The sequence below is a fragment of the Ptychodera flava genome, chromosome 8, assembly GCF_041260155.1.
Source record: "Ptychodera flava strain L36383 chromosome 8, AS_Pfla_20210202, whole genome shotgun sequence".
In the NCBI taxonomy this organism is placed as follows: domain Eukaryota; kingdom Metazoa; phylum Hemichordata; class Enteropneusta; family Ptychoderidae; genus Ptychodera; species Ptychodera flava.
In genome coordinates this window covers 8573021-8598716 of record NC_091935.1, presented here as the reverse complement: position 1 = coordinate 8598716, position 25696 = coordinate 8573021, and the positions used below count along the sequence as shown (strand labels likewise).

Below are 25696 nucleotides of genomic sequence, written 5' to 3'. Positions count from 1 at the left end.
GCAATGCAGATGATTGTGATGTTTTTTTCGAAAAACGTATGTGAAAATCAGCACAAGTATTATCAATAATGCCCGGGGAAACTCTTAAAATTCATCTTAACGAACTCTGACCACTAGAGCATGAAATGTGACACTAATTTACTATTTGTCATGTTTCTTGCTGAGGGCTTCGTGACGTTTTCTTCCGCCTTGCTCGGTATAGCTGTACCTAACTTGCCAAGATTTTTCGTCTTGTTCGCATGTGTTTAAACGGTGTGTAAATGATACAGAATGTTGATATTGTTTTGTCCAAGAAACGGAACATTAAAGCTCATCTTTTAAATGGACGTGATTAATAATTTACATAATTTAATATAATATAGACTCTAGTCTGATAACAAAAATGAACGGCTTTACAAATAATTTATGAAGCATTGTATAGCCTGACAACATGGATGTGATGCCAAACCCAACAAACACGTGCCCTGTTTTTTCCAAGTTACAAGTATTATATCTCCTGATAGGTTTCTTGAAAATCACACTAAAATAAAGACAGGAAACTTGTGTTCAAAATTTATTCGACAGATTGTTCAAAACCTTTCAGACTTCTTTTGCACAAAAAAGGTAATGAATTCAGCCTCCTGGGCTGTAAACACTCTCGTCTTACACCGGACACAATCAAGCCGTGAAAAGAGCAAAACTGTTAAAAGATTTAATCTTAACAATCTTTGCAATATGAGATAAGGATCTGTCATGGAAAACTGCTTCTACATGATAACTCAGATAGTGTGACAAACTATCCAATACGTGAATTAAACATGATACTTCGGTGATTAAAAGCTAACACAAAATCTTATTCGAAGTTTTGAATGCAGCATGCGTACGTCAAATGAAACTAATATGTGTACAACAGTATAAACGTTACAATATCAGAAACGCGCCTAACAAAATAAATATGGACAGGTATGTCCATTAAATATCACAAGTTAAGTTGCATACATGAGTGTCACGTATCGAAAGAGAACGAGAGCTGCTGGAACCTGCCAGACACTCTGTAAAGTTAATGTGAATCGGCTTGCACAGTAAAGAATACATTTATAAATTTACCCTGCACTTTTTGCAGTCAGTCCGAACACTCCGATACCTGACAAGGCTCCTCAATTTTTCGATGGACATTTGCCGTGGAATAAATCAATCCACTATATGCATTTATTATCTGGATAATTTCTAAGCGAGAGTTTCAAAAAATTAGATTTTCTCTGATCTCTGTCAATTTATAATGATATCCGACAGGTAGCAAAACTACTGGTATTGAGTAGTTGTTTCCTCAAAGCACGCCGCCGGTTGACTCTTCATGTGACGTCACGATTCTTTGCGCCCATGGTTCTGACGTTGCGTTACCCACCATTGCTTACGTAATCGAGACATCAGGTGTGCTTGTCCGGGAACTTGAAGAGCAACGGCCATAGTGACGAAATCGGTCAACCAGGTGAATGAGTCCGTAGAGAGCGACTGCAAGCAATACAATGCCCCCAACGGTGAACACCATAAACAGCATAATAGGATCTGGGAAAAAATAAATTACCGATAGTGATTTGAGTGATACCTTCTCCTGTCTATGTTTTAACATAAAGCATGATAACAATTTAGTTGCATGACAACTTTTGTTGAACTTGAACTTCAAAGTGAACAACATTTGAGATAGGGTACAGTGGACTTTCCAAAGCTCAATTTTTGTTGGCCTACCAGATAGTTGGCAAAAAATAATTTTAAAATGTAGAAAATCGAGGAGTGTCTTCATTTAACATCCATCTCTGACAAAATATGTCTAAAAATGAGATAGAATAATTGTAGTCAAAAGAATTGGAAGATTTTTCTTTAAAATATCTGCAAACTATCTCCAACAATTTGATGCTTTAAAATTTTCTCTGCAAAAAACGTAAGTAGGGGCGCGTTTCATCATTACAAGTTTTTATTTTGGGGAAATAAGTGAGATCTGTTGTATCAAAGATGTGCTAATTGATGGGCCAGATTTTTTCCTTCATTTTCATGCCATTAAAAAGAAGTACATAAATTTTTCTCTCATACAATGGAAAATTAAACTTTCTGTTTAAATATGGCAATATCGTCAAATGCAAAGAAATATTAAAATATTTACAATTACAACACGTTCAGGATTTTACAGTTTTTGAGATAAATTATCCAAAACAAGCAATGGAATGCTGCTACTTTTCCATTTTTCGGTGAAAATTGGAAAAAAATGACTTTTTCGTAAGATGGATCTGTTTTCGTTCAGTTACCTCTTTACTCTTTAAGATATTTTTTGTTTCAACATGTTGCTAAAATTAACAACAGAAACGTTATTGGAAATCAGATGGACTTGTGGGTAAAATTTTGACAAGTAGATGACTGTTTCATTGAAATAGCTATTTAGCAATACATACCGGTTTTGATCGATTTTGTTTTAATTTGGCAGTATAATTCATCGGAGTTGTCGCCACAGTTGTTTTCGCCATCACAGGCCGCAGACTGGTCAATACATCGATCGTTATGACAATGATACTTCCCATCGTCGCAGATGTTGTCTAAATGTAAAAATTAAAAAAATGAAAAACTTCATCAGTTCATCTTGAAGTCAACCACGAAGTTTTAGCTTGAACACTGCAGCGACTACCCATTTTAGTCGACGATAGGATGAAGTACTTGTCAAAAATTTGTTAACTTCTTGCGCTTTGTTTTAAAAAAATATAACCACTTTCTCACAGTACATAAAATGGGATAAACAATATACCCGGCAAGTCACGGTTACTTACTTGGTCCAAACTGGTTCAAATCACGAGTTTGAGCCGATGGCTCACATAAACGCACCTTCCAGCGCATGATGTAAAATATATACGCCACTTGTGATTAACTTTGACTAATTATCTATACCTTTTCATTTTTTATATTTTGACACAGAGTGACATTCAAAACCTCAAAAAGGGACAAAAATAGCTTTCCGAGAAAAGTAGGCTCCAGATTTCTGCTTATAAATAAATTCAAAGGTGTGTTACAAATATGAGAACCACCTTTCATACAAACAGCAAAGTAATGACATATCTTCTCGCCTCACAATTGAAATCGAAAATTTCACAAAAGATATCGCACAGATACCTACGATACTCAACAGACGCGAATATCAATGAAAATCCTCTTCCGGAAACCCAAGTTGTCGTAAATAGTCTCAGTGTCAGCGTGTTTCCGGTTGAAAACACGGTCGGTGTCATCGGGTTGTCGTCCCGTCCACATATCCAGTCCAACAGGTCTGCAGGGTCCAGACTGTCGCCATCATGTATCGCGAAGTAATCAATGCAGACGTTGCCGACTTTTTGCATATCGTACCAATCGTACTGAGGGGAAGGAGATGGATATGTTATAAGTTCATTCTGTCACGGGACAAAATTACTTTAACGACTGTTTTTAATGACTTTATCCGTGCTGATGATATACTCACAATGATAAGATATTGTGCAAATCTGTAACCACATGATAATTGCTTTGTCAGCGATAGGTGTTTACAGATTCTAATATCATCCGATAGCCATAGCATATAATAATTGCTATTTTAGTCGTTTGACATTGAAAAAACTGCAAGTTCAACGATCATAAGACTGCATTATTTGAATTTCTATAGTCTATAATTCTTATATGCCATAACGTAGTGAAATTTAATAGCAAATTACAAGACATGACGACTAAGCACCACACAAGTTGATCAATGATTTAACCTGTTTCGGTACAATTCGAATGAATTATTTCATGATTATTTGCTAGCTTTCGCTCTGTTAAAAATATATATTCACGCTTACATTTACTTGAAAACATTTTCAACGATATGTGGCCGTACAGAAGAGAAATGCATTAAAACAATTGTTCAGTTTCGCCAAAAATTTTGAACTTGGTTTCAAAACTTTTAGCGATATTGTTAAAAAAGAGTACAGTAGTTGCTTACATCGATAGCGACACTCATAGTTTTCTTCCTCGCTTTGAGAACAAGCACACAGTCTAAGTTTCTTTCATACACTTCGCCTCTTTGCGAGAGTATTCTATCGTGGGTCGGTGTCAGTGTCTGATTGCAGAGTTCAGTCATATAGTCTACAGGTAGACGGAATACAAAATTATTAATAACCTAACACTTTCAACCCTATTTCGTGTTTACAGGGTCCAACCATCATGTTCAAACCACCCAGCATGTTGAAAGGCGAAAGTTCAATTACAGAGCGAGATACACATCGCCCAATTGAAGCAATGAGAAGTCAAGTGCTTCAAAGGACACATGTCATACTCGAATCTGGAAAACACTATCCTCCGACTTTGAATTCGGCATGGTATCTTTACCGATCGCTGTCTTGATGGATTCTGTTGGTTTTCATTTATATTTTTGATTTGAGGTTTAATTTTACGTCTTTCCTCGAGTTGAATTTTACACATATTGTACATATCCATCGATCTACTACCTTTGCAATCCTCTGCGAGCTACTGTGTAATATTTAATAGAAAATTACTGCAATTTCTGAAAAAAGTAAACATCTTTTCATTTTCTAGTCTTATTCCTAATATAAGGCTCGTTATGTCGGAATACAAGAATCAGCCCTGCAAACACGATGCATTATAATTATTTACGATGAAAATAAGAATTCTAGTCTATGACATTGGACATTGTTACATAGGGTTGTGCTGGAAAGTTGTAAGTATTTCGAAATGAATTTTTTGAAGTACCAAACATTCCGATACGGATAAGGTCAACTGAACTATAACCGTCGTTCTTTATTTATCATTTTGAAAATAAATTTTAAGGTTTATTGTTTTTTTTGCAATATATAACTTTATTGCTGGCACTCAATGGAAGACACGTCATCATAAATGAGTAAGTCAAGACACCATATCACAAAACAAGGACGAAAACAATGGAAAATACGCGAAAAATTAGACTTATTGGTGTTTTAACAAAATATAATCTCTTTAGCTGTCCAAACCTTTGTTGTTCACCTCTCTGTGTGCCTGTTTTTATACGAGATTGATAAATACGTTGTCTTTTCTTCCATATTCAAGAAGAGCCTTACACCTGTTGTTTACAGAACTGGCAGTCAACGAATTGTACACCAAAGTACAAACAAACATTCCATATGTACACGGCGTAGAGGTGAAAATAGACATTCCAATGTGGATAACGTATGGATAACTTAAAGCTAACGGTCATTCTTTATTTATGATTTTAAAAATAAATAAATTTAGGGGCTAGTATATTTGTTTTTGTAAGATATGACTTTATTGCCAGCATTCAATGGAATTCGCGTCATTATATATGAGTGACAGATGAAGAGGTTACTCACAAATTGTCGTGTCTTGATATACTTATTTGTAGTGTCAAATCTGCTCATGTATAGTTCAGCTTCAGTTCACTCAAATTGTTGTGAGTTTTCGCAAAGCTATGTTTTCAACATGTCATAACTTGAATCACGCTGCCAAGGTCAGGGTACTTTTTTCAAGTGTATCGGCGGCAATAGACGCTGAAAATAGCTATGACGTCACCAGCACTAAAAATAAATTCTTGACGTCGTTGTTGTATTTACTTACTGTGATCCTACTTGTAGGGTGACATTAACGATGGCGACCGACGCGGGTTTGCGAATTTATTTTTCAGAACTACGGACGACCATAAATCCTTTTTCTATACATACACACAAAAAGTACTACATGTATTTATCAAAATATGTCGCCTTTCTCCCTGTAGATTAAAATCGAGCGAAGCTGAACGTCCTTTTGTCGTGGTCTTTTTGTGTACCATTTACAGTATAGTCCTTCTTATGGGAAATAAGATTCTCGTTGAAACTGTTACGTTTGGAATGGCTTAAAAATATGGATACTTTTGTACATATTAATGAGGTGAAAATTAATCCACAGAGGGATGAAGCGAACCTGGAAGATATTTTCAGTAAAATGTTGTGTAACGGACAATGGACCAGGTCTTGAAGATGGCCTGGTCGTGCGATGATCCGATCAAACCAGCACTGTCCAAGACAGAACAGTTGCAATTTTAAGAAATAAATCGCTGATCGGGAACTGAAAACTTTACTTCTAGTTTTTCAGAAGTATAAGTCACCGAGTCCAACACCAGGACGAATAATAATCACAGGATAATATTTGACTGACAGAATCATGTGCACGTGAGTTTTGTCACTACCTTCCTGGCAAAATTACGCATGGCTGGATAAACATTTCCAGTAATTCAATTTTTCTATGTGTACCTAGATTTAAGATGCGGGAATTTTTGCTACCCAGGGTCATTGAAGCGCTTGAGCCGAGGTCACACAGTTCAAATTGGCAGTATAATCAGACACCAAAACATTTATAAGGTCTGCAGGTGATATGACAGCAGGAACAACGTGAACGCACTGGCAAAAAACTACAACTGCCTATGTTAAACTGCTCTGTACTTACAGATAGAATCAACGTGTTCCACGACAGACAACAACAAAAGGATGGGCAACGTGAACGCGGCAGACACCCGCTGGTCTGGACAAGCTGTACTGATAACCATGGCAACGACAGTCAAGTGGGAATCCTAAAACAGAAACCGTATTCCAAGAGAATTATTTCTAAACCGACTTCAGCTGGCCGGATATCTGTTGCTGGTAAGGTACCAGGACCAGCCATGCACGGTCTCGACACCAAGAATCAGTACCTGTTCATGTGTGGTTTTGATGGGATAAATGACAAATAAATAATGGGAAAACTAAAGGGTTTCTGGGATGGGTATATTGACGTCACGGTTGTCATGGTATATGTTCCCATCCGGGACATGTGACTGACCAAAATGTTCCACATGACCCTTTGAAGACTCTTTGAAGTGGTAATTTTTTAATCGGAAGGTGATTCCAATGAAAAGTCTTACTAATTTTTGCCAAATGTATCATAGGCTCGTCGACATATTAACTTGCAAGATACCTAAAAGCTGGTGTCAATTCAAAGAAAATACCATTCACCGATAAAGTTTTGTAATCGCTGGGCAACAGAGATCATGTGACAATTTCGACTATATGCCAATATTGTTTGAAGTATTATTGCCGTAACGCTGAATACTTAAACAAGAAAACCGGTTTTTTTTTCTCTTGAAAAGATGTCTGGATAGTGAATAAATATTGAACGAATAAAAATATTACACAGCTCAATAATTGTTACAGTATCATGGCAATAGATGACTATGCACTGCGGAGTGCAGCTGTTCACCCACAAGTAACGACAAAAAATTGTGGTATCGTGGCGATAGATTATAAATTATTGAAAAGTGGATTAGCTGTTTTGTTGCATGCTATTTATAGTGTCGATTTTCGGAAAACTAAGACAGTGAATATTTTCTTACACCAAGAGTTTTTGAAATGAGCCCCCACAAGTGGTAGATCAGCAGAGAATAAAAAAATGAGAATTCATTTATCTATTCCTGAGGCGCATTTTACCTTTAGTTAACGGTACTATTTTTCTTCAAGTTGGTATGTTTGTTGCAAATTACACTTAAATAAAGACAGAAAACTTACTTGCGCTATAAAATTTATTCGACAAATGACCCAAAATGTTTTCACATCACTTTTGCACGTAAAAGCTCGAGTAATGTAAAATATCTTGTCTGATGTCAGAACCAAAATAACGACTTAAAAACTAAACCTGAGTAAAATGTCTAATCTTTAACAATCATCTTCTACGTGAGATAATGGACCTGGATGGCCCGGAATTCTACAATCAAAGTCTTTCATAAACATGGTGATTATAAAACATCTTGTGCAAAGTTTTGAATACTGCATGTGAACATCAATTGAAATTGCTATAGTCTACCACAGTCACTATTGAAAAAAAAGAGAAGTGTACTGGAAAATTGGTATGGACATCTAGCCATCCTGATGGCTATTAAATATAAAAAACTTAAGTAATACATAAATGCATGTATCTAGAGCCTCTTGAACCTAGTACCTAAAGTCATTGACTTATAGCAGCTTGTGCAGTAAAGAATAGATTAAGATTTACCCATAACTTTTTCGAAGTCAGTGCCAACCTTGGCGAAATGTTGCTAGGGATCCTGTTGTACCCTTATCTCATCGTGACCTATTATCATTATTATTATTATTATACTTTATTGTCCTAAAAAGGATAATCACCTTACAGCTCAGAGGATAGAAATAACAAACAGACAGACATAAAAACACAGACTATGTCAGCAAACACACAAAAATAACACTTCAGAGATTGAGTCTCTTGATGGCTATTGGAACAAAGATCTTGCTGTACCTTAATTTGTAACACTTCAAGCAGCGAAATCTCCTTCCTGAAGGCAAACATTCAAAAGAGGAATACAAAGGATACGTTGGATAGACACTTGCTCTGCTATCATTCAGTTAATTACTGCTTTCATATATTTAATCAGGGTACTGTGCACTTGAAAGTGAGTGTTTAATAGAAATTTTGCAATCGATCGCTTACCACACCTTTTATTCTCATTCAGTAAAACTTCTTGCATTTAGGAGTTGGTTTTACGTATCATAATACTGATCGAATCTTTTGTGACGTTACAGTACTTTGCGCTCATGGCTAAAACGCAGCGTTATCCTTACGTAATCGAGACATAAGGTATTTTCTTCCCGGAGAGCAGCGGTCATAGCGACGAGCTCGATTAACCAGATGTACGACTCCGAGGAGAAGGACCGTAAGGATGACAACGCCCCCAACGGTGAAAACCATGATTAACATGATAGTTCCTGGGAAGGTAACAAGCAAACAAGTAAAAGTGATGGTGATTTAGACACAGAATGTTAACGCACAATGCTAAATTTGTTTGATAATTCTCTCTCGCAGTTCTTATTTGTAATGCCAGTAATTCTTGCAGAAAGTAAAGCTTTTGCAAACGTGTCGAGGAAGTCTCAGACTTGAAGACTACGCTTTGTCATCTCACATTTTGAATTAACACAGAATGACTATCGCAGATAGACTTAATCTCCGCCTAAAGGTTGCTGTCCCGTATATGTAGTACCAGCAAAGTTTACATGTAATTTTGATGCCAGTTAGTCGTTAGTTTCCCACTTTTACTCCTATTATTAAATGTAATTTTATCAGACATTAAGAAGTTATACTTTTTGCGTTTAAACTTTATTCTAGCATAATAAAGAAACGTTAGCTGAAGTCAGAGCGAGGGACTTGTGGGTAAAATTTTGACAAGTAGATGTCTGTTTTATTTCATTGCTGTACATACCGCTTTTGTCTGATTTTTGACAGTATGATTCATCCGAGTTATCTCCACAGTTGTTTCTGTCATCACAGACCAAGGACTGGTCAATGCATCTATGGTTATTACAGTGATACATTCCTTCGCCGCAATCTTTGTCTAAATGTAAAAAAAAACAACAACAAAAAACAAAACAAAACAAGACAAAGCAATAAACGATTAACCGTCAATAGTATAAGTTCATCAGAAAGCCTAGTACCTTGAGCACTGCAGTGACTACCCCTGTCTTAACGACAGTATGAAATTTTATATGTCGAACATGACGATTTTCTCAAAGTACTCTACACAGATGAACGATGTGAGTAACTTCCCAGGGTCGGAATCGACAAAAACGGCTCAAAACCAATTTGAGGTAAGGGCTCAATTTAACACGCTTTCAAACGATAATATTTATATTTTGATACAAAACGCTATATTGAAAACAAAGTTAGCTTATCAGAGAAGGGTTTCACATTTGAACCCGGATAAACAAATTGAAAAGCACCTTCAGTATGAGAAACATCCTGAGTATAAACAGCATACTGGTGACATTATTTTGTCATTATCTCTCAGCTTCAAAATTGAAACCGACTGAATACAAATTTTCACCAAATTACACCAATGTAATACCTACTATACTCTACAACTGAGACTTTTAGAGAAAATTCTTTTCCAGAAACCCAGCTTATCGAAAAAAATCTTAGTGTCAGTGTGCTTCCGGTTGAAAATACGGTCGGTGTCATTGGGTTGTCGTCCCATCCACATATCCAGTCCAACAGGTCTGCAGGTTCCAAACTGTCGCCGTCATATATCGCTAGATAATCAGTGCAGACCTTGTCAACTTTTTTCATATCGTACCAATCATACTGAGGAGAAGGATGAGAAGTTCAAGTTTGAATAACTGTTTTAGATAACGTTATTTGCGCAGATCATTTAGCTGTAATGACATTTTGCGAATCATGATCACGAAGAAACTGCATTGTCATTGGTAGAAATCATGGGTAATTATTTCAGCTAATAATTGTGTCTGGTAGATGAAACATTAAATTACAAGAAAACATAATTATTACACTGTGTGTTTGACGCCCATATTTGAAGACAGAGTGGTTCAAAAATGCAGTATCTAGTTGATTATTTACAGTGCCTTTCATCAGTGTTTCAGAAACGACCAGAAACGAACAAAAATTACCGAGAACCATTCCAATATGCACACAGGAAAACGGTGGCTATGGCTTTATAAAGTAATGGTTCAACTTCGCCACAAACATTGAAATAGGTTTGCAATAATATTATATAAAACAGTAGTTACTCACATCAATAGCTATACTCTGATTTTTGTTTTCCGTTTTCAAAACGAGCACACAGTCCACGAGGCGTTTATACATTTCGCCTTCATGGGAGAGTATTCTATCACCATGAGTTGGTGTCAGTGTCTGGTCGCAAAGTTCAGTCATATAGTCTACAGGCAGACGGATTACAAAAATCATTTGTAACTTAACCCTTCAAACTATGTTTACTGTGTATGTATTTTCACTCATTACGTTGTAAACCAATGGGATGTACAAGCCCTGCTAGTGATTAAACGGTTAAGGAAAAGGCGGCTGCACTGTAGGACGATTTATGTTTTTACACAATTATGTGGAGGAAGTGTGTTTTTTATATTATGGTCTCTATGACATTCTCTCTCTCTCTCTCTCTCTCTCTCTCTCTCTCTCTCCTCTCTCTCTCTCTCTCTCTCTCTCTCTCTCTCTCTCTCTCTGAGCCTTTCTTGCCGATCTCTATGCCTGACATTTCGGGCTCTTTTCGCCATATTCAAAAAAGAGCTTTACACCTGTTTTTTACAGAACTAAGAGTCGACGAATTGTATACCAAAGTACACGCAAACATTCCATTTGTGCAAGCACACAGACGAAAATAGACATTCCGATATGGATGACGTCAACTGAACGCTAACCGCCACTCTTCATTTATCATTCGAAAAATAAATTTAGGAGTTAGTTTATTTGTTTTGGCAATGTATAACTCATTGTTAGCGCAAAGTATATCTGAGTGACACATCAAAAGATTGCTCGTTTGTCGTCGTATCTTGATCTGATGATGTACTCTGTAAAATTTGTTTAAAATCAGTGTAGTTTTAGTTACTTCCATTACTGTGAGTTGTCGGCTACTACTAGAGAAAGTTTTTTCGATATATCATAAGTTGAACCGTGCTGCCAAAGTTAGAGTAAACGCTGAAAATAGCGATGACGTCGTCAACATTACAAATAAATTCGTGACGTCAAGCGATTGTTTTATTTAGGTTGCGTTTACAAATACCTCAGCAAGGGACGGGAGAATAGAGATATATTTTCTGTTTTGTACAAGTACCATTATAACAACGTCAAAAACATTCCAAGTACCCCTATCCCTAGCTTCCAACTCATAAAAATTTTGATCTTCAGCGTTTCCACTGGGAAGAATGTCACCCAAAAGCAAACTAATCATTAAGAAAAATTGAAACTCACAGACATCCCGTCACCTACTGAAAATAGGACTTAACATGTTAAACGCATGTAGGCTAAATACCTTGTCCAGGTTTCTCTAAAAATTTGTTATCTGGCAATAATAATTCTTAGAGTCTAACATCAATGGGCTACTATAACTAAAACTTACTGATCAGTCTCGCAACTGTGCAAAGAGAGAACTCTGCGAATTACTGAGTGCAGATGATAAGCAACAATTTTCAAAATATTCTGAACATTCTGTACGGTACCCTAGATCACTATGTTCGCGCTCCCTTTTAAAAACCAACGTTCTCTTTGTACAAATAACAGCAACTTTTACGGGTGTGAGTAAACAGTTTTCAAAGGACAACTGCAACCTTTTTTGTTAATCCTTAACTTGTACGTGACTTTTGTTCGACATTGGTTCATTATGATAGTTCGAATAAGCGACAGTTTTCAAGCCCCTTCGTTTTAGTACCACATTAATTTCATGCCCCATATACCCTCAATTGTTTAAGCCCCCGTCTGAAATCCCCCTCCAGAGGACTTTGTGAATCCAGCCTTACTTACTGTGAGCTCGCCTACGTCATCACGTCATATCGTGTAAATAAATATGGCGACCGTCGCGAATTTTGGATTTTACAAAAAACGTGGACGAACACAAATAAACCCCTTTTCATATAGAGCAGAACTAGTTAAGATTTTTCAAAATATGGCGATTTTTGTCCCTGCAGACAGCACATCGATGATTTTATACCCCTTAGATCCATCTTACTTCGCCCTGTTTCACTTGTCGTTGATAATCTTAATTTGTAAATTGTAATGTTTCAATATTAGGGGTAAAGTCCTACCGAGGGCCATTAAGCGTTTGAGTCGGGGTCAGACAGGTCAAATAGGAAATACAGTAAGACACCAAATCAATTGTATAATCTTGAAGTGATCTTAGGAAAGGAGCACTGTGTACACAAGGGCACAACATTGTAACATGGTTGGGTTAAACATTTTGTACTTACAAATGGAATCATCGGATTCGACGGTGGATAAGAACAGCAACAACAGGGTGAGTAACGTGAACGCAGTAGACACCCACTGGTTTGGACAAGAAGTAACGATAACCATGGCAACCACGGTCAAGTTTGAATCACTCTAAAACAGGAACCGCGTTCCCAAGAAATAACAGTTCTAATCCGATTTCAGCCAGGTTTCTGTTACTTGTCAAGCAGCAGGACAACCAAGCAGAGGCTTGTCAACCAGAATGCGGTTTTGACAGATGATTTATACATGGAAAACTAAGGAGTTTATTGAGGTCATCATGTCACGGTATATGTGTCAATCCGAGACACGTGACCTACCAAACTGTTGAAACATGATACTTTGAATACGAATACTAATCAGCAGGTGATCCGTAAAATACTTACAATAATTTTGCCTAATATATCGTAGGTCAGGATTTCACAACAAAAGCTACAAGATTAAGGATAAGAAAATCAGAAATCACATGACTCGTTAGAGAAGTTAAACATGCCGAACAAAAAAACATATTCCGAACAAAACAACAGTGTCAAAGAAAAACAAAGCAAAATCATTTACAGTCCGATGCAACCCGTCTATAAGCACGACAGACTTTGAGAAAGACATTACACTGGGATCTTATCGAACGTAGCATAGTTCTCTCCAGCCAGTTTCGACAAACAGCTAACGATAGCATGTAGTAGTAACAACAATCCTTATGATGCATTGGTCAAAATCAAATTGAACTAAAACATGATCGGAATAGACAAAAAAACAAACAAAATAAGAAACCAGATATGAACTGAAAATGTTCACGTGTTTTAGTATAAATTGCAGTTGTCTGCAATTTAAACGTTTGCCACATGTTAGCAACTTCATTGCTAGTGTTATGATCAACATCATGAAAAATATTCTCCACAGATTAATTCCAAGGTCACTAAGTCTATAAGTATGTAATTAGCTGAAATACTTAATACTAAATATCTTTGACTGCTGTCATTGTATTACAACTTTATATAGCAAGTGTACTTGCCTTTGGTCATGTCCTTCAAGCTATATATGCCAAACTATGAAAGGTCATTAGATATACAATTTATAAATTAGCTGACATGAAAATGCAAAATATCTTTTATTTATACAACAGAATAATCTCATCAATATACATAGCAAGTTTCATAAACTTTTTAGGGTCCTTATGGTATTATATCTTTAATATGAAAACTTAGTTAAATATGCAAATTGCATGTCAATCCAGATATATCCCTAAAATTAGGAAAGTTCGTTAAATATGCAAATTAGTAACAAGTTTATCTAAAACTGCTAAAACAACTTTCATGATTGTTATATCAGTCACAATCCTGTGTATCAGTGTATGTCAAATATGCATAGTGAGTTTCGTCAACTTTGATCATGCCAATCCAGATAGATATTCTTAGTTTTGAAAGTTCGTTCAATAAGCAAATAAGTGATCAGCTGAAGTAAAAATGCTTAATGACTTAATGTTTTCAATGATGTTGAATCATACTATCTTCCATGTACATAGCAAGTTTCATCAACTTTGGTCGTCAATCAAGATATATTGCCCTAATTAGGAAAGTTCATGAAACATTCAAATTAGGGATTGGCTGAAGTAAAAATGCTAAATGGCACTCAATATCGTTTTGAGGTAGTATCTTGTTATGTAGGTCATTTTCCCCCACACGACCTTTAATTCAATTGGTTTCGAACCTTCTAAAAATTCAATTAGTCGTGTAAGTGGAGATATTTTAGAGCAGTAATCAGCATATCAATAGAAGTTCTAGATTCTTCTTCTATTCTCTAACATGACCTTAAATTTAAGTATAAATATTGGGGCGGCATGATTTTCTGTTAGACATTTCGGATCGTGTCTCTGACATGCTACTATAAGACTTTGGAAACTCCAGCAGTATTAATTTCAAGATTTTCAAGACATTCACAGCAACGCTAGATTTATTCTGTTGACTTTGTACAACCTCAAGCCTGCAAGCCAAGGACTGCATCGGTCTGTATCACTGTCTGACTGGAGCCTTAGTGCCGTCCAAGCTGAGATAAGTAGCCTGTCAACTTTTACAGTTTGTACTCTGTCCCTTGACTTAGCAATTAGTTTTATTTTTTTGTAATAAATTTCGTTTCAAAGGAAACTGATGAGGTCACCGTTTTGTTCGTTTTCTTTCACGTAACAATCTTCAATGTGAAAAAAAATGTAAAAACTAAAAATGCTAAATAACTTTCAATAATGCTGTATCATGGTATCTTCAATGTACATAGCAAGTTTCATCAACTTTGGTAAAGTCAATCCAGATATATAACCCTAATCAGGAAAATTCATTAATATGCAAATTAAGAATTGGCTAACGTAAAAATGCTAAATGACTTTCAGTAATGTTGAATCATAGTATCTTCAATATACAAACCAAGTTTCGTCAATTTCGATTGAGTCAATTCAGATATATCCCCCTAATTACGAAAGTTCATCAAATATGCAAATTGGCAATTAACTTTCATGTCACACCTTTATATCTTTCAAAGTGGATAAATGCTTCTGTGATCTCGACATTTGTAGCAAATGTCATCAAATCCATTCTATGTCTGTTTTTTCTAAAATCATTAATTATGCAAATGAGCATGAAACATGCAAGCCACACACAAAAAAAAACTTATCAGTTCTTGCCATCCTCAAACAAAATGTGTCTACCAGATTTCCTTCTGATTTAATAAGCCGTTTTTGAGATATCGGGCCCACAGACAGACAGACAGACAGACACACAGACATACACACAGACACACAGACAGGCACACGGACAGACAGACATTGTTGCGACATAAGCTGACATGTGCGAACACGTGAGCTGACAAGATATGACCTGAAAATGCTCTCGTTTTTCATTATATATTGCAGTTGCCTGTGAATATAAACTTTCTGCCATATGTTTGCAACTTCATTGAAAGTGTTATAATCAACATCATGACCAATATTCACCACAGATTAATTCGAAAGGGTCATTAAGTATACAAATATGTAATTAGCTGAAATAAAGTACATCTGCAAGATGTACTGCCTGACGACACGCACTCATCATCTCAGCAACAATAGTTTATGTCACCTTTGAAGCAAGCCCACGTGTCATCAAAACACACTTCTTTCAAATCTTGTGGTCCCAGCACACATATCACAACACTTTTGCAATTTCCCAGTGATTTAGCCTTGTTAGCCCTAGATATCACCAGTTGTTGCTAAAATGTGGAAAATAACCTCTTTATAAAAAAAAACACTGTATGGATGTTTACGCACTATTTTTTCACGGAAACTTCTTCTTGAATATATAACCAATGGTGCTCCTTCAACATAGATAGGTATTCAAACCGATCTGAACTGGTTTGAACTGGTTTCCTATCTCAGACCAGGACTCTCCACTATTCTCGTGTCTCCTAAAGATATTGCAAGTTTTTACCTTTAACCAACGTACCATGATTTGTGTATGGTTGTCTCGCTTGTATTTTTCATGTTTGTCATGGGCTTGGTCGGAAAACAATGCTGAGCCACTTCAAAACTAATTTTAAGATACTATGTAATGACACGAGGGCAATTATTTCTGAAGCGTGGCTGGTCTGGTGATGGTGTACAACGGAAATTGTTATGCAAAAGTCGTATTCTTTGATTTCAATGAAAGCAACGTTCATCACTTTAGTTTGCTGAGTTGTAAGTTGAATCGTTTTGACCTGATAATACAATGCGAAAAATACAGACCTTAATATCACTTTATTCTGTGTTTTGTGAAGTGTTAATTGGTCGGTAACATAACTGTAATGCCAAACCGAACAATTTGAAATTTGTGTCCTCTTTATTTCAGTTAGTATGCGCTTCGAAAGTAAAAGATTTAAACTTTTGCTAAAACGTTATTCAATGAAACTTTCGACCATTCTCTTACAAAACCAAGACCGTGCAAAGTTTTGGTCTTGAGACCGAGACAGATTTCTTGACACTTACCGATATTTGAAATCAAAATGGCCGCCCTCCCTATGTTAACTCAAAAAGGAAAAAAAATAAAATTTCGATTTTCGGAAAACTAAGACGGTGAATTTTTTCTTACTCCAAGAGTTTGGAAATGAACCCCCCACAAGTGGTAGATCAGCAGAGAATAAAAAATTGATAATTCATTTATCTATCCCGAAGGCACATCCTACCTTTAGTTACCGGTACTATATTTCTTGGTATAATTGTTGCAAATTACACTTACATAAAGACAGAAAACGTACTTGCGCTATAAAATTTATTCGACAAATGACGCAAGACTTTTTCACATCTCTTTTGCACGGAAAGTGACGATGAATTCAAGCTCGAGTTATGTAAAATATCTTGTCTGAGAACCAACCTGGAGACTTAAAAGTAAACCTGATAAAATATCTAATCTTCAACAATCATCTTCTACGGTTAGAGAATGGACCTTTAATAAACATGCTGATTATAAAAATGTCTTGTTCAAAGCTTTGAATACTGCATGTGAACATCAAATGGAATTATCACATCTACCATAGTCCCTATTGAAAAAAAGAAAAGTCTAATTGGTACGGACATCTAGCCATGGTGATGGCTATTAAATATAAAAAACTAATAAAGTAATACATAAGTGCATGTATCTAGAACTCCTTGAACCTGCCTGAAACTCAGTGACTTCAACCAGCCTGTGCAGTAAAGGGTAGATTAAGACTTACCCATAACTTTTTCTAAGTCAGTGCCAACCCTGACGAAATGTTGCTAGGTCCCCTAAATTACCCTTACCTCATCATGACCTCGTTGGATAGGCACTTGCTCTGCGATCATTCAGTTCATACTGCTTACATATATTTAATCAGGGTAATGTGTACTTGAAAGAGAGTGTTCAATAGAAATTTTCCAATCGATCGCTGTAAATTTATTACCACACCGGTATTCTAATTCAGGAAAACTGCTTGCATTTAGGAGTTGGTTTTACGTGTCAAAATGCTGGTCGAGTCTTTTGTGTGACGTTAGAATGCTTTGCGCTCGTGGCTCCAACGCAGCGTTATCCTTACGTAATCAAGACATAAGGCACTTTCTTCCGGGGAGAGCAGCGGTCATAACGACGAGATCGATTAACCAGGTGTACGACTCCGAGAACAAGGAGAAGAAGGACCGTAAGGATGACAACGCCCCCAACGGTGAAAACCATGATTAACATGATAGTTCCTGGGAAGGTAACAAGTAAAGGTGATGGTGATTTGAACACAGAATGTTGACGCACAGTGCGAAATTTGTTTGACAATTCTCTCTAGCAGTTCTTATTTGTAATGCCAGTAATTCTTGCAGAAAGTAAAGCTTTTGCAAACGTGTCGAGGAAGTCTTGGACTTGAAGACCAAGCTTTGTCATCTCACATTTTGAATTATTTGAAAAATAATACCCGGCTGAGAAAGAAAGCGATTTGGCGACGTTTTCAAACCGCTAGTTAGTACACACCAGAACAGGGCAACTACTACATCTAGTATTACTACATCAACATCTAGTATAGCATACATGACTACTGACCCTTTTTAAATGCAAATGACAAAAATGTATATGCTATACTGTCTAAACAGTGAATGACTATCGCAGATAGACGCTATAAGGTTGCGGTCTCGTATATGTAGTACCAGCAAAGTTTAATTTTGATGCCAGTTAGTCGCTAGTTTCATTCTTTTACTCCCGTTATTAAATGTAATTTTATCAGACATTTAAGAAATTATACCTTTTGCATTTAAAATTTATGCTAACATTAATAATAGAAAAGTTAGCTGAAGTCAGAGGGACTTGTGGGTAAAATTTTGACAAGTAGATGTCTGTTTTATTTCAATGCTGTACGTACCGCTTTTGTCTGAATTTTGACAGTATGATTCATCCGAGTTATCTCCACAGTTATTTCTGTCATCACAGACCAGGGACTCATTAATGCATCGATCGTTATCACAGTGATACATTCCTTCGCCGCAATCTTTGCCTAAATGTTGAAAAACAATAAACCGACAATAGAATCAATTTATAAGGTAGTCTAACACTTCAGCTTAAGTATTCGAGCGTCTGAACGACGGGATGAAGTTTCACTTATCAAACGTAACGAATTTCTCAAAGTACTTTGCGTATGTGCCAGATGCATGTTTTTGCTGTGGTGAAGTCGTGGGTTTACTGGGTCAGATTCGACAAAGGCAAAATCAGTTTGAGGTAAGGGCTTACTTTAACACGCTTTCCAACGGTAATATTCATATTTTGATACAAAACACTATTTTGAAACAAAGTTAGCTTATCAGAAAAGGGGTTCCACGTTTGAACACGAATAAATAAATTGAAAAGCGCCTTCAATATAAGAAACATCCTGAATACAAACAGCAAACTGGTGATATGAGTTTGTCATTATCTCCTGGATTCAAAATTGAAACCGACTGAATACAAATTTTCACAAAATTACATCAGTGTAATACCTACGATACTCTACAGCTGAGACTTTCAGAGAAAATTCTCTTCCAGAAATCCAGCTTGTCGAAAAAAATCTTAGTGTCAGCGTGCTTCCGGTTGAATATACGGTCGGTGTCATTGGGTTGCGGTCCCATCCATATCCGCATATCCGGTCCAACAGGTGTGAAGGATCCGGACTTTCGCCGTCATATATCGCTAGATAATCAGAGCAGACCTTGCCAACTTTTCGTATATCGTACCGATCATACTGGTGGAAGGATGGAAAGTTCAAGTTTGAATAACTGTTTTAGATAACATTATTTGTGGAGATCATTACATTACATTGATAAGACATTTTGAGAATCACGACCGCATTGTCAGTGCTAGAAATCACAGGTAATTATTTCAGCCAATAATTGTACCTGGTAGATGAAACACTAAATTACAAGAAAACAATAATTGTTACACTGTGCGTTTGACGTTCATATTAAAAGAAAGAATGGTTCAACAAATGCAGTATCTAGTTGATTATTGTACAGTGCCTTTCATCAGTGTTTCAGGAACGACCAGAAACGATCAAACGTTACTGAGGATCATTACAGTATACCGGTAAATGCATAAAGGAAAACGGCGGCTATGGGTTTGAAAAGAATGGTTCAACTTCGCCACAAATACTGAAATGATTTGCAATAATATTATATAAACAGTAGTTGCTTACATCAATAGCTATACTCTGATGTTTGTTTTCTGTTTTCAAAACGAGCACACAGTCCACGTAGTGATTAAACATTTCGCCTTCATGGGAGAGTATTCTATCATCGTGGGTTGGTGTCAGTGTCTGGTCGCAAAGTTCAGTCATATAGTCTATAGGCAGACGGAAGACAAAATCATTTGTAACTTAACCCTTCTAACTACGTTTACCGTGTATGTATTTCCACTCATTCTAAACAAATGGGATGTACAAGCCATGCTAATGATTAAACGGTTAAGGAAAAGGCGGATGTACTGTAGGACGATTTATGTTTTTTACATGTGGAGGAACTGTGGTTTTTATATTATGGTCTCTATGACATTATATCCCCCCTCTCTCAGCTTTTCTTGCCAATCGCTATGCCTGACATTACATGTTTAAATATCGATAAATTAAGCTTGTTGGCTCTTTTCGCCATATTCAAAAGTACAAGCACACATTCCATTTGTGCACGTACACAGACGAAAATAGACATTCCAATATGGATGGCGTCACCTTATTGTTAGCACAAAGATTATATATGAGTGACACATCAAGAGATTGCTCGTTTTGACTTGATCTGATAATGTACTCTGTAAACTTTGTTTACGAACAGTGTAGTTTTTGTTACCTCCATTTCTGTGAGTTGTCGACAACTACGAGAGAAATTGCTTTCGGGATGTCATGATTTGAACCGCTCTGCCACAGTTAGAGTATTTTAAGTTTGTCGGTAACGATATTCGTGACGTAAAGTGATTGTTTTATTTGGGTTGCGTTTACAAATACCTCAGAAAGGGCCAGAGAATAGAGAATTTTTTTCTGATTTTTAAGTACCTTTATTACAAAGTCAAAAACATTCAAGTACCCCTGCCCCTTCCAACTCATAATTGTTTTTATCAAAATTGAAGTCCCTCTAATATAAATTATAGCTTCAGCGGTCCACAGGTGGGCTCACGTTACAATTGTTTCCACTGGGCAGAATTCATCTGATAGCCAAACTGATCATTAGAGAAAAAAATGAAACTCACTGACTTCCCGTCATTTACTGAAAATAAGACTTAACATATTAAACGCATATAGACACCTTATCTAGCATAGCATTTGGAAGCAGGGTTCTCTAAAGAATCTGTTATCTGGCAATAATAATTCTCAGAACGGAGTCCAACTTAGGCTGTCAGAACTAAAAATTACTGATCAGTTTGTAACTGTGCACATCCTCTTGTTTATGACTCTGTCTGAGAATTCTGCAAATTACTGAGTGCAGACGATAAGCCGATATTTCCAAATATTCTGAACATTCTGTACTGTAACCTAGATCACTATGTTCGCGCTACCTTTTAAAAAGCAACGTTCTCTTGACACAAATAACGCAACTTTTATGGGTGTGAAAAAGCACTGTTTTCAACGTACAACTACAACCGTTTTTGTTAAATTGTGCGTGACTTTCGTTCGACATTGGTTCATTATGACAGTTCCAATAAGCGGCAGTTTTCAAGTCCCCTCGTTTCAGTATCACATTATTTTCATGCCCCCATATACCCTCAATTGTTCAAGCCCCCAACTGAAGTCCCCCAGCTAGAGGAGTTTGTGAATGCAGCCTCTACTTACTGTGATTCCACATACGTCATCCTGTCATGTCGTGTAAATAAAGATGGCGACCGTCGCGAATTTTGGATGTTACAAAAAACGTGGACGAACACAAACCCCTCTTACATAAAGCGAATCTAGGTAAAATTTATCAAAATATGGCGATTTTGTCCCTGCAGACTGCGCATCGATTATTTTATATGACTTAGATCAATTCTGCTGTTTCACTTGATAGTTGATAAATTTTAATTTGTAAATTGTAATGTTTAAATATCAGGGGTAAAGTCCTACCGAAGGCCATTAAGCGTTTGAGTCGCGGTCAGACAGGTCAAAATAGAAAATACAGTAAGACACCAAATCAATTGTATAATCTTGAAGTGATCTTAGGGAAGGAGCACTGTGTATACACAAGGGCACAACATTGTAACATGGTTGGGGTAAACATTTTGTACTTACAAATAGAACCATCGGATTCGACATTAGACAACAATAGCAACAACAGGGTGATTAAAGTGAACGCGGTAGACACCCGCTGGTTTGGACAAGAAGTAACGATAACCATGGCAAACGACGGTCAAGTTTGAATCGCTCTGAAACAGGAACCGCGTTCCGATGGAATAACAGTCCTTATTCTATTTCAGCCAGGTTTCTGTTACTTGTCAAGCAGCAGGACAACCAAACAGAGGCTTGTCAACCAGAAAGCGGTTTTGACCGGTTTTGAAAGATTATTCAAACAGGGAAAAGTAAAGAGTTTATTGACGTCATCATGTCACGGTATATGTGACCTAGCAAACTGTTCAAACATGATACTCTGAATACGAATGGTAATTTTTCAATCGGCAGGTGATCCGAAAAAATACTTACAATAATTTTGCTTAATATATCGCAGGTCAGGATTTCACAAAAAAGCTATAAGATTAAGGATACGAAAATCAGAAATCACATGACTCGTTAGAGCAGTTAAACATGCCGAGCAAAAAAAACCAAAAAAAACCCAGTCCGAACACAACAACAGTACTAGTGTCAAAGAAAAAAAACTTTTACACAGTCCGATTTAGCCCATTTATAAAGACGACAGACATCAAGAAATACATTACACTGGTATGTTATCGAAAACAGTACAGAGCCACCAAGTTTCCACAAAAGGTAAAGACAACATGTAGGAGAAACAAGAATCCATAGGATACATTGGTCAAAATCAAATTGAACTAAAAAACATGATCGGAATAGAAAAAAAACCAGACATAAGAAACCAGATATGACCTGAAAATGTTCACGTGTTTAGCATAAATTAAGTTGTCTGTGAATTTAAACCTTTGCCACATATTTGCAACTTCATTAAAAATATTACGATCAACATGATGAACAATATTCACCACAGATTAATTCCAAGGTCATTATGTATATAAATATGTAATTAGCTGAAATACTAAATACTAAATATTTTTTACTGCTGTCATTGTATTACCGCTTTATATAGCAAGTGTACTTGCCTTTGGTCAAGTCCTTCAAGCTATATATGCCAAACTATGAAAGGTCATTAGATATAAAAATTATAAATTAGCTGACATGAAAATGCAAAATATCTTTCATTTATACAACAGAATTATCTCATCAATATAAATAGCAAGTTTCATAAACTCATTTAGGGTCCTTCTAGCATTATATTTTTAATTTGAACAGTTAGTTAACTATGTAAATTGCAAGTTTTGTCAACTTCGGCTATGTCAATCCAGATATATCCCTAAAATTAGGAATGTTCGTTAAATACGCAAATTAGTTACAAGTTTATCTAAAAGTGCTAAAACAACTTTCATGAATGCTATATCAGTCATAATCCTGTGTATTAGTGTATGTCAAATATGCATAGTGAGTTTCGTCAACTTTGATCATGCCAATCCAGATAGATATTCTTAGTTTTGAAAGTTCGTTCAATAAGCAAATAAGTGATCAGCTGAAGTAAAAATGCTTAATGACTTAATGTTTTCAATGATGTTGAATCATACTATCTTCCATGTACATAGCAAGTTTCATCAACTTTGGTCAAGTCAATCAAGATATATAGAAAAGTTCATTAAATATGCAAATTAGACGTTTGCTGAAGTAAAAATGCTAAATGGCCTTCAATATTGTTTTAACATAGTATCATCAATGTACATAGCATTTTTCGCCAACTTTGATCAAGTTAATCCAGGTATATATCCCTAATTAGGAAAGTTCATTAAATATGAAAATTAGAAATTGCCTGAAGTAAAAATGCTTAATGACTTTAATAATGCTGTACCATGATATCTTCAATGTACATAGCAAGTTTCGTCAACTTTGGTCAAATCAATCAAGATATATAACCCTAATTAGAAAAGTTCAGTTATATGCAAATTGGGAAGTGGCTAAAGTAAAATGCTAAATGACTTTCAGTAATATTAAATCATAGCATCTTCAATATACATGCCATGTTTCGTCAATTTCGATTGAGTCAATTCAGATATATCCCCCTAATTACGAAAGTTCATCAAATATGCAAATTGACAATTAACTTTTATGTCACACCTTTATGTCTTTCATGGTGGATAAGTGCTTGTGTGATCATCATTTTTAACAAATCTCATCAAATCCTGTGCAGCCGTTCTCATTCTATGTCTGTTTACTCTCAAATCATTAATTATGCAAATGAGCAAGAATATACAAGCCACATCCACCAAAAACTAATCAGTTCCTGCCATTGTCAAACAAAATGTATGTATATACCAGATTTTATTCTGATCCGATAAGCCGTTCTTGAGATATCGGGCCCAAAGGCAGACAGACAGACAGATACACAGGCAGGTATCGCTGCGACATTAGCTCACGTGTGTGAACACGTGAGCTAAATACGGAAGACTCGCTAGAAAACAACGAACAGTGACTACATCGAAAAGCTCATTAAATGGATCACATATTTACAAATTTTTACACCACAGGTCCAAGAAGAGTCAAGCCATGGTATCTCACATAATTTTGCAAGATACATACAAACCAAAGCATTCAACAAAAAACGAACGATATACAAGAGTATTCCCAGTAAGATAGATAAATGTAGTTTGTCTGCAGCTGCCTCCCCTATACCAATTATACGGTTTATCATTCATCAAATGACCGTTGTGTTTTTTGAACTAATGCCCCTGCCCGAAAACAACCCCTCCTATGGTAAATTCTGAACACTTCCTAAGGATTCTTTGGGAAAATTGTCATATTTGAGGTGAAATAATTATTTGCGGTAATTAGCATCAGATGGCTGGATTGAATCAAAGAGGCATTTCCAATGCCTTATACACTGGTTGCATTGGGTCGTAGGAGGGCGCTCTGCTTAAACACCGCGGTAATTGGCCATGTCACAGATGTTGCAAGTTTTATCTGTAACCAATGTACCATGATTTGTGTATGGTTGTTTCGTCTGTATTTTAGTTTAAGGAAATTTTTGTCAAAGAAACAGATCATTAAACTTCATTTTTGTCATGGGCGTGGTCGGCGAACAACGCTAACCTCTTCAAAATAAATTAGTTTTAAGGTACCATGTGATGACACGAGGGCAATTCTTTTTGAATCGTTACCCGTGTAGTAATGGTGTATAATGGAAAAATGTAGAAAATTCGCATACGTTCATTTCCATGAAAGTCAAGTTTATCGCTTTAGTTTTTTGAGTTTAAAGTCGAATCGTTTTGACCTGATAATACAATGCGAGAAAATATAGACCTTAACATCACTTAATTCTGTTTTGTGAAGTGTTAATTGGCTGGTATTATAAATGTAATACCAAACCAAATACTTTGAAATTTGTAACCTACAGCATGATTTATTTAACTTAGCATGGGCCGCGAAATGAAATATTTTGTTCTTTGAACTTTTGTTCCAACTTTCCCCAATGAAGCTTTCAATCATTCTCTTACAAAAACAAGAAAAACAAGTGTTCACAGTGTAAAGTTTGATACTAGAGGGACAAATTACCTTCTGTAACATTTACTGATTTTTGAAATTCAAAATGGCTGCCGTCCTCGTGTTAACTCAAACGGGAAATATACAATTTTCGATTTTCAGGAAACTAAACGTAACGTGTAAGACAGTGATGTTTTTTCTTTCTCCAAGAACTGTAAAATGATTCCCACAAGTGATAGAT

The 25696-nt window shown here is 36.2% G+C and overlaps 3 protein-coding genes across 5 annotated transcripts in view; all 3 read right to left on the bottom strand.

The window, feature by feature from the left end:
• Nucleotides 1-540: 540 nt before the first annotated feature.
• On the bottom strand, nt 541-7409 carry LOC139138393 (neuropilin and tolloid-like protein 1). Its single transcript, XM_070706758.1, has 5 exons — nt 6460-7409; nt 3971-4113; nt 3137-3368; nt 2424-2564; nt 541-1545 (listed from the first exon to the last, which is right to left on the bottom strand). The coding sequence occupies exons 1-5, from the start codon at nt 6557-6559 to the stop codon at nt 1391-1393; spliced, it is 771 nt and encodes a 256-aa protein (XP_070562859.1). The 5' UTR covers nt 6560-7409; the 3' UTR covers nt 541-1390.
• A 151-nt stretch (nt 7410-7560) lies between these two features.
• The window catches only part of LOC139138391 (low-density lipoprotein receptor-related protein 12-like), a 54034-nt gene continuing 35898 nt past the window's right edge, over nt 7561-25696 (bottom strand). For 2 of the 3 annotated variants that reach the window (XM_070706756.1, XM_070706755.1), the window contains exons 5-8: nt 19945-20090; nt 19257-19494; nt 18643-18774; nt 17041-17989 (exon numbers count right to left, since the gene is read on the bottom strand). In XM_070706756.1, coding sequence (XP_070562857.1) covers nt 17832-17989; nt 18643-18774; nt 19257-19494; nt 19945-20090 — 674 coding nt within the window. In that variant the 3' untranslated portion in view covers nt 17041-17831. Of the gene's footprint in view, nt 7968-17040; nt 17990-18642; nt 18775-19256; nt 19495-19944; nt 20091-25696 lie in introns of those variants that run through there. The other variant, XR_011553599.1, reaches the window with a different exon arrangement.
• LOC139138392 (neuropilin and tolloid-like protein 1) lies at nt 7974-13034 on the bottom strand. Its single transcript, XM_070706757.1, has 5 exons — nt 12765-13034; nt 10582-10727; nt 9903-10134; nt 9257-9388; nt 7974-8765 (listed from the first exon to the last, which is right to left on the bottom strand). The coding sequence occupies exons 1-5, from the start codon at nt 12868-12870 to the stop codon at nt 8599-8601; spliced, it is 783 nt and encodes a 260-aa protein (XP_070562858.1). The 5' UTR covers nt 12871-13034; the 3' UTR covers nt 7974-8598.

Excerpts from the sequence above, each read along its gene's own strand:
- LOC139138393 (XM_070706758.1), bottom strand. The coding sequence starts at position 6,559 with ATGGTTATCAGTACAGCTTGTCCAGACCAGCGGGTGTCTGCCGCGTTC. Across the intron at positions 4,114-6,459 it reads GGAACACGTTGATTCTATCT|ACTATATGACTGAACTCTGC; the intron begins GTAAGTACAGAG and ends GTCTACCTGTAG. Across the intron at positions 2,565-3,136 it reads ATTCGCGTCTGTTGAGTATC|ACAACATCTGCGACGATGGG; the intron begins GTAGGTATCTGT and ends TTTTACATTTAG.
- LOC139138392 (XM_070706757.1), bottom strand. The coding sequence starts at position 12,870 with ATGGTTATCGTTACTTCTTGTCCAAACCAGTGGGTGTCTACTGCGTTC. Across the intron at positions 9,389-9,902 it reads AGTCTCAGTTGTAGAGTATA|ACAAAGATTGCGGCGAAGGA; the intron begins GTAGGTATTACA and ends TTTTACATTTAG. Across the intron at positions 8,766-9,256 it reads TCAAAAATCAGACAAAAGCG|GAACTATCATGTTAATCATG; the intron begins GTATGTACAGCA and ends TTACCTTCCCAG.